At 58.8% G+C, this 16,667-nt stretch overlaps 1 protein-coding gene across 1 annotated transcript in view; it reads left to right on the top strand.

Moving 5' to 3' along the window:
• Positions 1-16,667, top strand: part of TTBK1 (tau tubulin kinase 1) — a 35,400-nt gene that overhangs the window by 4,285 nt on the left and 14,448 nt on the right. The window contains exons 2-12 of the mRNA XM_059937449.1: positions 763-910; positions 1,158-1,231; positions 1,433-1,573; positions 2,363-2,467; positions 2,914-2,979; positions 3,429-3,521; positions 3,607-3,732; positions 5,012-5,166; positions 6,102-6,333; positions 6,568-6,746; positions 9,657-10,218. Coding sequence (XP_059793432.1) covers positions 763-910; positions 1,158-1,231; positions 1,433-1,573; positions 2,363-2,467; positions 2,914-2,979; positions 3,429-3,521; positions 3,607-3,732; positions 5,012-5,166; positions 6,102-6,333; positions 6,568-6,746; positions 9,657-10,218 — 1,881 coding nt within the window. The remainder of the gene's footprint in view (positions 1-762; positions 911-1,157; positions 1,232-1,432; positions 1,574-2,362; positions 2,468-2,913; positions 2,980-3,428; positions 3,522-3,606; positions 3,733-5,011; positions 5,167-6,101; positions 6,334-6,567; positions 6,747-9,656; positions 10,219-16,667) is intronic.

The following is a 16,667-nucleotide window of genomic DNA, read 5'->3' as shown; positions in this document are numbered from 1 at the left end:
GCCCAGAGCATCAGAGCTCCACTGCAATGCTCCCTGGGAACACACAGATCCTCTTCAAACCTCCATCCCCACCATGTTCCCCTGGACAGGAGGCTCACCCTGGTTTTGGGCATCTGACCTGGGGCCTCGGGAGTGATGTGAGCTTCAGCAGGGGGCCTGGGCAGAGAACACCCTTGCTGAGTCCCCTCCCCCAAACACTCCTCTCTAAATGCTCTCTGCCCCTGGTGTCATCTTTCAGGAGACTGCCAACCCCAGGAAGGACTGGCCTCCCTGGGGGAGGGACCCACCTGAAGCTGCAAGGTTCTGGAAATTAGTTTTGCTTCTGGATGGAGGCTGCTCAGTCTAGGTGGGGGATGGGGGGAGCGTGATATTTATTGTCCTTAAAAGGCTCACGGCGGCCCATTATCTCTTCAGAATCCTGCATCGGCTTGTCTCCTTGTCTCTGTGGAGTCCCAGGTCTCATAACTTTCCCACTGCCCACTCTGACGTGTAGCCCTATGCATGTGTGTGTGTCTGTGTCTGTGTGTCTGTGTCTGTGTCTGTGAATAGTTGTACACCCATGGACTGAGCTCTCTGTCTCCAGCACTAGGAGAGGCGGTGGGAGCATGGGTGGGTGGGGTGAAGAAGGGAGCCATGGGGTCCTCCTCTTCAAGGACAGCCCCTGCCCCCATCAGTGAAGGAGGTGACCCAGTAATGGGTGGGGTGAGGAGCTGTTCAGCCTGATCCCTGGGTCCCCTATTTCCCTTTCACCCGTCTCTGTAGCTCAAAAAGATCGGGGGCGGGGGCTTTGGTGAGATCTACGAGGCCATGGACCTGCTGACCAGGGAGAATGTGGCCCTGAAGGTGGAGTCGGCCCAGCAGCCCAAGCAGGTCCTCAAGATGGAGGTGGCTGTGCTCAAAAAGCTGCAAGGTGCGGGTCCAGGGCAAGATGGGAGGGAAGAGGTGATGGAGCCAGGGGCTGAGAGGTGATGGGCGAGGGGATATGGGAACAGAGTCCAAGAGTGATGATGGGCCTAAGGGCAGGGGGAGGTGGGAGGAGTGGCCATGGGGCCAGGGCTGGGGGAACCAGGAATCAAGAGTGCACGGGAAGCCCACCTTAGGGCTGGGAGTGAGGAAGAAGGAGTAGGAGTTGGGAGACCCCTGTCTGTATCCCTCAGGGAAAGACCACGTGTGCAGGTTCATTGGCTGTGGCCGGAACGAGAAGTTTAACTATGTAGTGATGCAGCTCCAGGTGAGTCCCCGTGGCCCATCCTCCCTTCACTCTCCCCCAGGAGCTCTGGTGGTGACTCCTGGGATGGGATGGAGACTGTGGCCCTGGGAGGAACGGGGAGTGGGCGCAAGCCTTTGGGACGAGGCTGGGAAGAGTGTCATGGCGGTGGTGGTCGGAATGGCAGCTGAGCTGGGCCTGTCCCCACCCCCTCCCCCACCCCAGGGCCGGAACCTGGCTGACCTGCGACGCAGCCAGCCTCGAGGCACCTTCACGCTGAGCACCACTCTGCGGCTGGGCAAGCAGATCCTGGAGTCCATCGAGGCCATCCACTCCGTGGGCTTCCTGCACCGCGACATCAAGCCGGTGAGGGCTGCCCCCTCCTCTGAAGCACACACCCCACCTCCTCTCCTCCCCTGGGTCCCCTGGTTTCTTCTCCAGAACAGTGGTTGGGTGGGGACAGCCTCTACTACCTGTCCCCTCCTCCTGTTCTCCATCCCAAGCTCCATCTCTTCCTCTCCCCTGCCTCTCAGGAGCACCCCTGCCTGCCCCTTGGGCGTGCCCGTGTCCTCCCCTCTTTTCTCTTCTCTTCCTTTTTCTCACCCCTGACCTGAATAGTCCTTGAACCTGGAAAGGTGAAGGGGTTGGGGAAGGATGGAAGGATTGAAGGAAGGGGGACGAGGGGCTGGGGCTTGGTAAGAGATTCCAAGTAGCTGATTTTGTAACATCTTGGATCTTGGTGCTTGGACCCAATTTAAAGTGGTGAAAACTGAGACCCAGAAGGGTTGGTTGAATGGCCCAAGGTCACACAGCAAGAACAGTGCTGGTCTCCTGATGCCTCAGGGCAGGACAGTTACACTAAGCCACACAGCCTCGCTGGGAGTTCCGAGGATTCGGAGCCAGGCGGACCTCGGCTGGGTCACCTCTTGCTGTGTGATCTTGGAGAAGCCTGCAGTTTGCCCTCAGTTTCCTCCTCTCTAAAATGAGCATAATCACACCTGCCCCTCAGATAAGGTCCGTGACCTGCTGTACATGTTGATGTTTTACTCTCATGTGAGTGTATGTGGGGTGGAAGGCCCCTCACCAGAGCTGTTTCTTGGTGTCCCCTGAGGTGGGCCTGGAGCCCCAAGACTCACAGCTACTGTCTTCCCCCAGTCAAACTTTGCCATGGGCAGGCTGCCCTCCACCTACAGAAAGTGCTACATGTTGGATTTTGGGCTGGCCCGGCAGTACACCAACACCACGGGGGACGTTCGGCCCGTGAGTACCGCCGCTCACGGGAATCCTGGCATCCTCGCCCCACCCCCTGATCTGGGGACCCTTCACCAGTTTTCCCTGCAGCTGCCTAGACAGGCCTGGCCTTGTGTTCAGTGTCATCCAGTGCTGGGTCCACACTCGGCCTGTCCCCCTCTCCCCCTTGGCCTGGGTGGATGCCACGCCCTGTGGTCTGCCTGGTCAAGGGCAGACGCAGCGACAGTGAGCAGGGTCGAGAAGGGTTTAGGACTGGGCCTGGTGTGTCAGGTTGCTCCTGGCCAGGCCGACTCGGCAGTGCGGGGCGGGGGGGGGGGGGGGGTGGGTGGGGCGGTGATGGGGGAGGAGGCAGTCAGGGCTAAAGTAGGCAGAATTAGGCTTGGTAAGCAGGGTTGAGATGTGGCCGAGGTCAGGGGCAGTGGGTGACGTTCCTGGTGGTGTTCTCCCCTCTGCAGCCTCGGAATGTGGCCGGGTTTCGTGGGACTGTTCGTTATGCCTCGGTCAACGCTCACAAGAACCGGGTGAGTGGCAGGGCGGGACTGAGGGATGTGGGGACAGTAAGGGCAGAGGTCAGGGGCAGAGTATGCTGCTGAGGAAGAGGGCAGGGCAGGCAGCTGTGATGGGAGGTGGGGAGAGGAGTGCAGGGCAGGGGCTGGAAGATGCCCGTCCAGAGACCCTGATTGGAAGAGGGCTCAGAGGGCGTCTCCCCTTGACGTCACCTTCTTCCTTGTTTTGGGGATCCCCTCCTCTCTGTCCCCACCACAAATCTCTGTGGATGAGAAAGCACGCACAGAACTTTTGACTGTGGGATTCTGTGTGTTGGCGGGTCAGGAATGGAGCTGTGGCTTCAGGGAGACCCCAGCTCTGCCCATAGGCACCCTGACTGGTGTCCCTCAGTGAAGGGTCAGCTTCCACTCCCGGGGAAGGACCTGGGAGCCATGGGTGACCCCCTCCCTGCTCCCATCCCCAGGAGATGGGCCGCCACGATGATCTGTGGTCCCTCTTCTACATGCTTGTGGAGTTTGCAGTGGGTCAGCTACCTTGGAGGAAGATCAAGGACAAGGTGAGGGCAGTACAGCTGGGTCTGAGGGCAGGGAGGGGGTGTAGGGCAGCTGGGGCTCCATCTCCCAGTGCCCTCTTGTCTCCAGGAGCAGGTAGGGATGATCAAGGAGAAGTACGAGCACCGGATGCTGCTGAAGCACATGCCCTCCGAGTTCCACCTTTTCCTGGACCACATCGCCAGCCTTGACTATTTCACCAAGCCCGATTACCAGGTGGGAGCCTGCCTGCCTGCTCCTGCACCCCCGACGTCTCTCTATGGGTGACTGTCTCCAGCGCCACCCATCCTGCTGAGGCCCTGCGCCCCTGCCGGCTTGGCCCTGAGCACCTTCCCCGGTCTTCCAACCGCACGGAAGAAACTGTTCTGTGCTCTTGTAAACAGTAGTCACAGCTAAGATTTATCAAGAGCTCACCCTGTTCTCAGTACTTTTCCTGCATTAACTCATTTAAGCTTTAAAACAAGCCTTTGGTAATGTTGCGTGTTCTTTACGTTATTATTCCAGCACTTAACAATTAATGAAGCCAAGTGCTTTCAAGGACTTTACACTGAAACGCTGCAGGAGGCCAAGTGGGATGATTATCCCCATTTCATAGATGAGGAAACTGAGGCCTGACAGCCTGGTTAGGAGCAGGGCAGGGCTCAGGCACATCTGACTCCAAGTCCAGTGCTCTTTCCAAGGCGCCATCGCTACACCCCTATGGGACCCACTGATCAGAGAATGTTCTGCCCAGGATCCACTGTGTGGGAGCACAGATAGTGTCAGGCACACAGTGGGCTCGCAGTGAAGGGGGTCATGCTAGCAGAGAGAACCCTCTGGAGAGAGCTAAGTCAGAAGTGGAAAGGTCTGTGGGGCCGCCACCTCCTGAACCCAGGGACCCGGTTGTTGGCAGAGATCCCTTACTTGGGCAGTGGGAGGCCAAGCCCCCCAGGCCTAACTCAGCGTCATGGGTTCCCCCAGACCACACAGCTTCGAGCACACCCTGTGCTGGGCCCTGGGCTGGCTGCTAGAAGTGTAGAGGTGGCAGATAGGCCTGTGAACAATTCAAACCGCTGCTCTGTGCCAAATCGTGTGGGTGGGGGGTTCAGGGAAGGCTCCAGAGTGGAGAGGACAGTGGGAAAGGCACTGCGGGCAGAGGAAGCAGCCTGTGCAGAGGCATGACCCCAGGTGGTGGGTTTGGGAAACTACTGCTGCTGCTTCTGCTGAGTTGGTGGAGATGGCAGAGGAGGCTGGGGATGGTAATCAGGGGACAGATCTCCAAGGGCTTGTGTCCAGCCAGTGGAGCTTAAGTCAAGACAATAATTTGCATGCTGATTTGCATACTTTGTGCATGTTTTCATTTAAAATCAATGTGCCCTTCTTTCAATACCCCCCTCGTGGCCCATTCCTGTCCTGGAAGGCCCCTCTCTTCCCCCTGCAATCCCAGCAACTGCCCCCTCCTCCTGGCTAGCCCCTGGGTCACCTCTCTGTCCTCCCACCAACCCCATCCCTGCAGTTGATCATGTCAGTGTTTGAGAACAGCATGAAGGAGCGGGGCATCGCCGAGAACGAGGCCTTTGACTGGGAGAAGGCGGGCAATGACGCCCTCCTGTCCACGAGCACCTCCACCCCGCCCCAGCAGAACACCCGGCAGACGGCAGCCATGTTTGGGTGAGTCTTGGGAGGGGTGACGGGGGGGCAGACGACCCCTGCCCCGAGGTGTCACCTGAGAAGCCACCCTCTCCTCCTCTTCCTACCTGGACACACCTGGCTGTCTCTCCTGTTCTTGGTGCCCAAAAGCGGGGTTCTTGAATCCCAGGAAGTTCTGCCACATCTCTACCTTCAATCTGGGGATGGAGGGGGCACCCTTATTTGGAGTTCTTGACCTTACTGGGGAGCAGAGAACCCTGAGTGAGATTCCCCCAGCGCCACAGTCTGTCTGTTTCTTGGTGGTCACTCACACGCATCCATTCAGCGAACAGGTCTTGAGCCCTGGCACCAGGCCCTGTGGGAGCTCGAGAAGAGATGTGCAGCCCCTGCCCTCCAAGTGCTCTCAGCTGAGTCTGGGATGTTTGTAATCGATGGGTCAACAATTTCAGATCTAACTGAAAAGCACAAAGATAGAGTGGCCCAGGGAGGGGCCAGAGTGAGAAGGGCTCCCCACCCAGCCCCAGGGGTGAGCCAGGGGACACACTGCGGAGACTCCACAGGACTTGCCAGCACATGAGGTGCCGGGTCTGTAAAGACATTGGTCCAGGAACTCCAAAGTGATTCTTTATTTAGACCCATTTCCTAGTCTCAAGGAAGCCAGCCAGCGAAATGTAGTGGGGAGCTGGCAGGGCCGGAGAGCATCGAGATCTCCTACATAAACAGAGCCAGGTGGTGCCATACTTGCCCTTCAGCCCTCTGACCACCTGAGCCACCTGAGGGTGGTCTGGTCCCAGAGGGTTTGCGAGCCAGGGATGGAGATGGGCCTACGGACGCCCCGACCCTGCCGGACCCTGCCTGTGCCCACTCTCATGGGTGGCGGGTGGTCTCCAGGGCCTGTGCTAGAGGAGAGGGCACCCCTGCCAGCCTTGCCCACGGCCCCCTCCCGGCCTCCACAGGGTGGTCAACATGACGCCGGTGCCCGGCGACCTGCTCCGGGAAAACACCGAGGATGTGCTGCAGGGCGAGCACCTGAGTGACCAGGAGAACGCACCTCCAATCCTGCCGGGGCGGCCCCCCGAGGGGCCGGGCTCCAGCCCCCACCTCGTCCCTCACCCTGGGGGTCCTGAGGCTGAAGTCTGGGAGGAGACAGATGTCAACCGGAACAAACTCCGGATCAACATTGGCAAAGTAACTGCAGCTGCGGAGGGGCACGCGGGTGGCCTTCCCCCTCCCACCTTGCTCCCCACCTGTGGGCCCCTCTCCCCAGCCGCCTGCCTGCTCGCCCTGCCTGCCTGGCCCGGCCCCATCCCAGGATCACCGACATCCCAGTGCTCGGACCTCCCTCTCTCTCCTTCACCCCAGAAGATCACCTGCCCACAGCTGCCCTGTCAGCCCCACTCATGGAGCTCCCCTGTCCTGCAGACCCCCTGTGTGGTGGAGGAGGAGCAGAGCCGAGTTGCGGGGGTCCCCAGCTCCCCGGTGCGCGCCCCCCCAGACTCACCGACAACCCCAGTCCGTTCTCTGCACTACCGGAGGGTCAACAGCCCTGAGTCGGAGAGGCTGTCCACGGTGGATGGGCGGGTGGAACTGCATGAGAGGAGGTGGGTCTGGAGCCAGGGGGATGGTCAGGGGCCCCTGGTCCCCTCCACCTTCACACGGCTGGTCTGGAGGAAAGTTCAGATTCCAGGCAGAGGTGGGGGGACCCTGGAAGCGTTAAGAGGGTTCTACTTGGGCCTGGGGTCAGACTCAGTTGAGTCAGTGACCAGCCTGGAGAGGGGGTGGGGGATGCAGAGGGCCCAGCTCAGACCACGGAGGGGCGTGGGGCTGGAGGAAGGTGTAGGAGGAGGCGAGAGCTGAGATGGTAGGTGGGCGTGCTTCCAGAACCTCTTTCCCTGGGGACTAATTACAGATGCCACAGAGCAGCTAGTGAGGCTCCCTTCAGCTCTGGGGGAGGGGCCTGGAGAAGGATTCGGGGAGTGCCTGAGGAGAAGACAGACCAAGTTTTGGGGGTCAGGCCTCAGGGATCTGAACGTCAGGGAGGGACCTGGTTGGTGGGTGGGAGTGTTGGAGAATTGAGAGTCAAAGTGAGCCTTTAGGATGGGGGATGAGAGGGTGGCTGGTTGACCTTGGGTGGCTGATGGCTGCTAGGGACCAGGGCCCCATCCTCACTTTAGATCTGATGGGTGGGACAACCTCGGGTGGGAGACATGACCCCACCTCCCTTGGCTCTGGGTGGGGCTTTACCTCACAGCAAGGCTGGGGCCTTCTCTGCACCAGGAAAGAGTTCTCTTCCTGTGGCCCAGCCCTGGGGTAGGAGGTCCCTGACTCCTCATGCCCCACCTCAGCCGGGAACCCCTCTCTGGACTCTGCCCCAAACTGCACGCCACCTCTGGGATGGGCACAGTGCCCCTCTGGGGTGTGGAGACGCCCGAGTCAGGGCAGCCCTGTGCCAATCCCTGTGGTGACCCCAGGACAAAGAGACGCAGGCCCTGTCCCGAGGGAGCTGACAGCCCTCACACACACACTCATATCCACACACACTCCCACTCCCACACTCATACTCACACTCACATCCACACTCACACACATACACACACACACTACACTCACACGCACACTCTCACGCTCACGTCCACACACTCACACACACTCACTTTCACATGCCCATCACACTCACACACTCATACACACACACCCTCACCACACTCACACTCTCACAGTTTGAACTACCCGGGACAGAAGACCACATTTTCATCCATGGTCGCCCAGAGGGTCCAGGAAACAGGGAGGAATGAGGAGGGGCAGTTTGAAAGGGATACGAGGGGAGAAGGGAGGTGGGAAATGCCCTGAGCAAAGACAGTTCTGAAGAGCACATTGGTTTGGCTCAGACTGAACCCTTGTTTCAGGGATGCTGGGGAGAGGAGAGGGCCGAGGAGAGATTTTTCTGGAAGGTTCAGGATCTCAGGCAGGGCAAAAGGGTTTGGGGTGCTCTGGGGCACTTGGGAGCAGGAGAACATATGAAGCTGGTGGGATCAGGGGGTCCCACCTCCCTGCTTTCTTCAATTCCCACCCCCCCCCACAATCTTCGGCCCCTCTCTTCCTCTGGCTTCCTCTCTCCTTCACATCCATTTAAACAAACCATGCTCTTGGGAAAGGAAGTGACATTAGCCACTTACATGGGAGTATGAATGTAAGACCTGGGTGACCTCCCTCCGGGGTTTTTATTTTAAGCCTTATGAACAAATTGATAAAAATGTTGTGCAGATTGGAGTTGGCAGGTCCCACATAGGCTGGGGTAGGAGGATGTTGAGAAAGCCCCACAGGAGGCTTTGATCTTGCACCCCTCCCCTCACAGGCTCGATGCGGGGGGGAGGATGGCAGTCCACCCCCTGTCCACAGCCTGAGTGTGAGTGAGGCCTCCGTGGTTCTCAGGGGGGCACCCTGGCATCTGGGAGAGGACAATTCTTCCTTGTATGGCATCCTACAACCAGGAATACCCTCACCTTGGGGCTGGTACTCCCCAGTTGAGAACCTCTGCAAGTAACGTGAGATTCACAGCACAGGTTAAGATAACGATGAAAGAGATGTCCCCAGGTAGGATCAGGGTCCCAGAAGCAAAAGTCAGAAGGGACCCAGCCCCTGCCTGGCAGAACTCGCAGTCTACTGGGGCAGGAGATTCGTAAACATACACGTGCTCCTCTCTGTGATGAGAAGGGACACAGGCAGCGCTGGGAAGGCAAACTAACCCCCATCAATGCAGGAGGGAACAGCTCCCTGCAGGAGGTGACATCGAGCTGGGGTGGACAGCAAAGAGTGGGAGGACAGGCTGTGTGTGGGGAGTGGCATTCGTAAAGGCACAGAGGTGTGAGCAATTTGGGGAAAAGCAAGTGAATTTGAGATGGGTCTGGCTAGGGGAAGGGGGAAATGGGGCCTTTGGCTGGCCGTCAGGGGCCTTGAATGCCAAACTAAGGCATGTGGACATTGTCCTGGGCTGGGAGTCACTGGAGTTTGTTGGAGGTGGTGAAACCAGCCAGGTAGGCTTGAAGGGTGGTGGTAAAAGAGGCTAGAAAACCATCAGCAAACTCGAGGGCCAGGTGGGTGTGTTTGCCCTGGGTGCAGCGGGAGAGAGCCCGCGTGGGGTGGGAGCCCTGGCTGGGCAAGCATCAAATTGCCTTTAGGAAGATCAGAAGATCCAGTTTCCTGGGGGTGGTTTGGAGGACAGTGTTCCTTGGGCACAAGAACCAGATTTTACTTTTTGCCTGTTTAGATTCCTGGAACACAGTAGGCATTCAAAAATGTGTGTTGAATGAATGACTAAATGAATGAATGAGATCTTTGCAGGGACTGAGGTTGGAGGGTGGCAACCCAGGACGTGGCTGAGCCTGGCCCAGGGTGGGAGAAGTGCAGTGGTCAGGGGGTCTCAGGCATCAGGCTCCACCTTGCCACCTCCTTGGGGTCCTTGGGGGTACAGAGAGGCCGGGCACTGAGCCCCACGTTGGGTGGCTTTGCAGGTCACGGATGGATCTGCCCGGCTCACCCTCGCGCCAGGCCTGTTCCTCGCAGCCGGCCCAGATGCTGTCAGTGGACACAGGCCACGCCGACCGGCAGGCTAGCGGCCGCATGGACGTGTCAGCCTCCGTGGAACAGGAGGCCCTGAGCAATGCCTTCCGCTCGGTGCCACTGGCCGAGGAGGAGGACTTCGACAGCAAGGAGTGGGTCATCATTGACAAGGAGACAGAGCTGAAGGACTTCCCCCCGGGGGCTGAGCCTAGTACGTCGGGCACCACGGACGAGGAGCCCGAGGAGCTGCGGCCGCTGCCCGAGGAGGGCGAGGAGCGTCGGCGGCCAGGGCCGGAGCCCGCCGTCCGGCCCCGGGCACGCGGCATGCACACGCTGGCCGAGGAGGACGTGCGGCTCACGCCGGCTCAGCCCCTGCCACCCCAGCTGAACCAGGCCGATGGCCGGTCAGAGACATCACAGCCCCCCACGCCCGGCAGCCCTTCCCACTCGCCCCTGCACTCCGGACCCCGCCCTCGACGGAGAGAGTCGGATCCCACGGGCCCTCAGAGGCAGGTAAGGTTGGGCTTGCACCCCACTCCCCACCCCCGGCGCCCACAGTCCTGGCACGTAGCCAGGAGTGCTCCCGTTTGCTCCCTGGGGGCTGCCGACTAGCACCCAACTGTTGCAGCTCTGATGAAGGGAGACAGGCTTAAGGATCTGAAACCAACCTTATGCGGGCAGCAAGACTTCCCAGAGGAAGTACCCTCCCAGGTCTGAGGTGAGTCTTGCATTCTGGGTGGTGTCAGCCAGGTGACAAAGCAGGAGAAAGACCTCCCAGGCCAAGGGGACAGGGTGTGCAAAGGCCCAGAGGTGGCAATCAGAAAGCACTGCTCTGCTTGCACTTTGCAGCACATGAGGCTGCGAGGTGGGTCCTGGGGCCCTGTCTGGGAGGGCCTTGGGGTTGGGGCTGGATTCTGAAGGCTTGGTGAGCCACCGCAGGCTTTTAAACGGGGGTGCGACATGATGACATTGGTACTTTTGAAGGATCCCTCTGGCTGCTGTGTGGAAAATGGATTGAAGGGGCACAAAACTATCAGCAGGAAGGCCACATGGCAGGCGCCAGCAGGAGAGTGCCCTGGTGGCTTGGACCAGGGTGGGGACTTTGGATTCGGGGCAAGGTGGATGGAGCCGAGAGGTGTTGGCTGAGGACTGAGGGAGCTGTGACGGAGCAGAGGGGTTCTCCACTGATGCCGGTGTTCTGGGTGGGTGGCGGTGCCGTCACTGAGTGGTTTTAAAAGGAGTATCAACTCAGATTTGGATGCAATGACCTCGTGGTAACTGTGGGATGTCCACTGTGGAGGCATCAGTGCTCAGGAGAGAGATCTCGGCAGGAGATATGGATTTGGGGGTCTTGTAGTCCACAGGAGTGGATGATGTCACCCAAGAGGACACCCAAGAGGGTGGCGAGAGCCAAGTGTGAAGGCAGAGCTGGGAAACATTCACACCTGGGAGGGGAGGGGTGAAAGGAAAGGGAGCCCTTGAAAAAGAGTGAGATGAAGGGGTCAGAGCGTGGAACACCTGGGGAGAGGGCTCCTGGAAGTCAGCGAAGGAGCTGCTGAAAGGGGGTGAGGGCAGCAGGGGATGTCCTGTGGTCAGGGCAGGCTCCACGTGGGGGGTGAGCCCTGAGGACCAGGACGCTCAGACAGTGATGGGGAGAAAAGGAGCCAGGGCAGCAGGGACCCTAAACTGGGCACAGGGGCGGGCATGTTGGGGGCCCTGGGTGGACCTGGTCAGGCTGCCATGGCACCTTCTTGTGTGGCAGGACTGGGGGACAAGGCAGGACGGGCAGGGAGGGGCCAGATGGTGGTTGCATCATAAATGCCAGGGTGAGGGTCCGCAGCATGTCTCATGGTATTTTGGTTATTTTCTTCTGGCAAACATGGGGTGTCAGAATAGGCAGAAGGCCACTGGCCTGGCCTGGCTTCTCTGTGTGGGGTAGAGGCTGACCTCTGATCCAGGAAGTGGCTCCAACACTCACCCTGGGTGCTGAATGGGGTCTGTGCTCCCTCAGAGGACTGGGGAGAGCCAAGGAGGTGATGCCAGAGGGCTCAGGGGCTGTGCCGCGTTCCACTGGACTGTCCCACGTCGGGGGCATGCACGCACAAGGCTCTGGGAGATGCCAGGTGCAGGGCCGGGGCCAGTTCCGCTGTGTGCTCAGAATCGGGAGGTCTGGCCGGGAGATCGCAGGTGCTCTGGAGAAGGCAGCTCCAAGCAGGGCTGTCTTTAGGCCCCATCCCTGTGTGTAGAAGAGACAACCTCTGACCCAAGATCCTGAGGAGTGTTCGTTCTGGCCTTGCCCTGGACACTGGAAAATTGGGGGCTCAAAAAGTGGGGACCATGAGCTTCCACCCAGAGAGGTCCTAGCCAGCCTGAGTTGGAGGCTCAGCTGGGGCAGGATGTGGGCAGCATGGCTGTGTTGCTGACCTGGACACTGTGCCCACCAGAACCAGCCCTGGGAAGCAGGAGAAGGAGCAAGATCTGTTTGGGCTCCCTTGCTCCTCTCTCATTCATTCACGCATTCATTCATCGCCTAGTCATTCCCTACTTACCGCGCATCTACTCTGTGCCGGGGACCGGAGGCATCAGAGATCAGACACACAATCGGTCGTGCTCTTGGGAGGTGCAGAGTGGAGGAAAGGAGACAGGTGGTGGTGGTGTGGGGTGGAGAGAAAGCCCAGAATTAAAATCAGGAGGCCAAGTTCTGGACCTGGGCTCTTCCAGTCCCTTCCTGGTGACTGTAGGCCAAGTGGGTCTCAGAATCGGGGTGCTGAGCTATCTGGGAGGTTTTTCTCGCCTTCAGATGCAACCCCCCTTGTCCTAGGAGTCAGCCTCACACTGAGGAATTCCAGCCAAGGGGGTGAGGAGAGATTTGGGGGAGCAGGCTCAGGCCTGTCGTACAGTCAGTCTTGGGCTCAGGTCCTGCTCGTGACAAGGGCGGGCATTGCCTGTCTCAGTGAGCGGTGAGCTGATGAGTCGTGTGAGTCTGGAGGGGATGTTAGGTGTGTGCGGGCCTTGGTTTCCCCACACTGTACAGAGGGAGGTTGGTCAGCATTCCATGGCTGCGTGTGTGCCATAGACTGTCAGTGTCAGCTTACCCAAGAGTGTGCAGCGGTGTGTGGGCGTGTCCGTGTGTGTACTCACGCATGTGGGTGCACGTCGGAGTGTCTGTGTAGAGCGCGTAGTGGGTCTGCGAGTGTGTGGAGATCCATGGAAGCCTAGAACGTCACAGCTGGCAGGGTAATCATCACAGTACATGATAGTTCTAATGAGGATATAACAGCCGGCACTGCTCCCGAAATTCCATATTCTACACGTGTATTCCTCACAACAATACTGTGCAGAGGCCATCCCCATTTACAAGGTAAGGAAACTGAGGCTCAGAGTAGCTAAGTCTTTAGCCCAGGGTCACCAGCTGCTAAGTGGTAGAAGCAGGATTTGAATCCAGGCAGCTGGCTCCAGGGCTGTGCCCGGAGCCACACAGTCTGAGGCCTGTGTGTTTAAGAGAGGAGCAAACACAGGCCAGAGAGAGCAGATGACTTGTGCGGGATCAGAAAGAGCCTTTGTGGGGGGTGTGTGTGTGTGTTGCATGCACACATGTGTGTGCGCCTGCTGGCTGGACTGTGGCAGCAGGTGTGCCTGTGGGCGTGTCATTGTGTGTGGTGCAGTCTCTGTGTGTGTCTGGGTGTGAGCACATGGGGCAGGACATGTCTTGGAGTATTTCAGTACAGCAGGGTGAAGCTGACTCCTTCCTTCGCCAAGGGCAGGGGAAGAGGGAGGAATGGACTGGCACATGTTCTCCTTCTTTTGGTCTGGAAAGAGTCCTGAGCCCAGCCTGGGTGGGGGATCCAAAGCTGGCTGCACACTGGAATCACAGTTTGTGGAACTCCCCCCATCCTGTAATGTAACTAGATTAAGCGGCTCAGGGCAGGCAGGAAGTCTCTATAGGGACCCCACCCTGCCGCCTTTCTGCAAGGAAGCCCCTCCTAGTCCCAGCTCCGTCTGCTTGGTGTCTGATGTGTGAACTTCCTCCTAACAGCTCCTAAGATAGGAGCACCTGCAACTCTGTCACCTACCCCCGTGGGGAGCCGGGACGAGGATAATGTGGAAGCAGGCAGTTTTAGAGCATCTATTGTTCTTTGGTGTGCAGAGCATGATACTTCAATTTTTTTCTTACACACACCTTGTTTTCTTCTCTCCGGAATTTACGGTGCAAATTAGAAGTGACCGGGAAAGCCAGGGCAGAGGAGAGAGCAGCGGACAGAGTGTGTGATTTGGGGGAGGGATGTTTACCCTCCTTCCAGGTTGTCTCTGGCTGATAACCCAGCGGGTCAACATTCCCTGAGTACATGGACATTTGTTTGGCAGCCCCTAGAGCATTTCCCTGCCACGTGTGCGAGGGGCTGGGGGACAAAGATGAATCGGAGCTTACAGTCAAGGGGGTGGGGTGGGGATGCAAACGTGGAGACACGGTGTTTACAGTCAAGGGACATAGGGAGATAACAGAGAACTTTCTTCTGCTAGGAACAGGGAGCCAGCCTGCCTGGGAAGCTGGGGTGGCCTCAGAGACATGACACTTCAGTGGGGCACTGAGGACAGGGAGGTGGCCACAGGAAGTACCTGGCCTGAAAGGGCAGGAGCACGCTGGGATTAAATCCCTATGGCAGCTGACCAAACTCTGGCTGAGATGCTGAACTTGAGCCACCCGCATGTGCTGTGAGAGGGGCTGTGGGCAACTGTGGGTACCTTTGTCCCTCAGTATCCCCAGGTGGGCCTGGGACCCCTAACCCTCAGTGCAGACAGGACTGGTTCAGAAGGATCCTAGACTTGGCCACAAAGAAGCTGGAAGGGAAAGCAGAGTGAGGGCAACGACGATCCTACAGAATATTCTGTCTCCTCGCCTTTCTGCTGGAGGTTCCATGCTGGGTCCCTGGACCCCCATTCAATGGCCTCAGGGGCCCCCTCCTCCTCAGCCCTCTAGCAGCTGGCCCAGCCAGTCCTCACTGGCCCCGCCTAAAGCTATGTAAACTGGCCTCAGTCCCAGGAAGAGCTAGGGGTCAGGTTGGGAAACATCTGATGACAGCCAAGTCACCATTTCCATCCCCATAAGCCTGGGACACTGAGCCCCACTTTCCCTTTTCCCTTTGAGGGCACGAGGGCAGCAGGGCACAGGCGGGATTCTTCCCAACGGTGGCCAAGTGAGGCGGCCACACCCTGCCATGCCGCTTGACCTTGCAGAGGACAGGGAAAAAGCCACCTTGGAGAAATGATTTCGATCGACTCCTCCACCCCCCAGTCCTCTATCTCTTTCTTCATTCTCAAGAGTGATTTAAAGGGTAATAAAACAGTTCACATGACACAGCATTTACACCATGGCCAGCACTGTTCTAAGGGCTTTGCATATTATAACATCTGATCCTTACAAAGGTCCTATGATGTGGGAACCATAGTTACCCCCATTTTACAGATGAGGAAGCTGAGGCATGAAGAAGTAAAGTAACTTGTTTGAGGTCACCCAGGTAGCAAGTGGTGGAGTTGGGATTCAAACATAAGTAGTCGGACCTCAGAGTCCTACCCTCTGCTATATTGCCACTGAGACCCTGATTGCCCCTGTCATGGGGGCAGGAGTGCCACCCCAGAGGGCTTGTAGCTGGTGTTCTCTAGACGTCATGAAGGGCATGGAGTCCAGCCGGGAAGACAGATGGTGCACAGATGCTAATACATTTTAGAGCGGCCTTCCTGGGGGGCAGGATTTCCCCAGCCCAGAGGGAACCCCGAGCTATGTAGAGCTAAGCCAGGAAAGCATCCCGGAGAAAGTGAGTGACCAAGGTCTCTGCAAGGAGACCATGGTGTGAGGAGGAGGCCGGGAAAGGGCATTGGAGGCTGGAGCCTAGATTGTGAGGCAGGAAAGTACTACAGTCTGCACCCCTCTGCACCCTGCTGGACCCTGCCGACCTGCCCGGGACGCCGGTGCCGCAGGGGCTGTCAGCGGTGGGGTGGCCCCCCGAGACGGAGCTGTCGAGTCTGTGCCTGACGCCTCTTTTCCCTCCACTCTCTTGGTCTCTTTCAGTTGGAGGAGGACAGACTCTCGGGGCACTCCCTCCCGCGGTACAGCCCCCTGCGACGACTGGCGTCCTCCGTTTTCTCCTCCTCCACGCTGGAGACCGAGCATTACCCTCACCCTGGCGGCGGCGGCTCCTCCGGTTCCCTCATTCAGCGCAGCCGCTCGGCGGAGAGCAGCCCCGTGCGGGCGCCCCACCGGCGCCACGCGCCCCTGGCCGCCGGCAACCACAGACTCGTGCCCTCGGTGCTCCGCATCTCGCGGTCACAGCTGCAGCAGGTGTGGGCCCGCTTCACGCACAAGACCTAGGCTGGGCCCCCCCCCCTCCTGGAGGGGGCAGGTGGGGGGGGTGGGGAGCAGGCAGAGACCGTGGTTCCTTCCCAGGACGCAATAATCACACACTCATACACCCTGTCCCTCCCCATCATGCAATACAGCCCCCTGTAACGTTGGCCCAACGTACTGTAACGCCCCGCCCCTCACCCCCCAATCATCTCCCTTTGCTTGGTGCCAGCCAAATGGTGCAGGGAGGGATGGGGCTGTTGGTGCAGTTTCTGGGACAGGACAGGGGCCCTGGGCTGGAGCCACCAGTGAGTCCAGAGTCCAGTGGAAACCAAGGTGTCAGGGAGAGGCATGCTGGGTCAGAGTCAGTCTGGAATGGGGCTTATTCTTTTTAATCTGTGATCTCTTGGCATAGTTGGGCCTGGTCCACCCTTGAGGGGAGTGCCAGGAGACTGGGTCCCTCTTGGTGTGCTGTGTGTCTGTCTATCCGCGTGGGGCAAGGCGTGTGGCCCTGTGTGTGAGACGGGGACCTGGCCAGCCAGATTTGGGGCTTGGTGGGAAAGTGCCTCTACACTCAGTGGTACGGGAGGAAGCAGCCCTGTGACCCAGTGAGCGCTTCCCA

This window comes from Balaenoptera ricei, chromosome 11 (assembly GCF_028023285.1).
Source record: "Balaenoptera ricei isolate mBalRic1 chromosome 11, mBalRic1.hap2, whole genome shotgun sequence".
Classification (NCBI taxonomy): Eukaryota; Metazoa; Chordata; class Mammalia; order Artiodactyla; family Balaenopteridae; genus Balaenoptera; species Balaenoptera ricei.
This window is presented reverse-complemented; position numbering and strand designations above follow the sequence as displayed.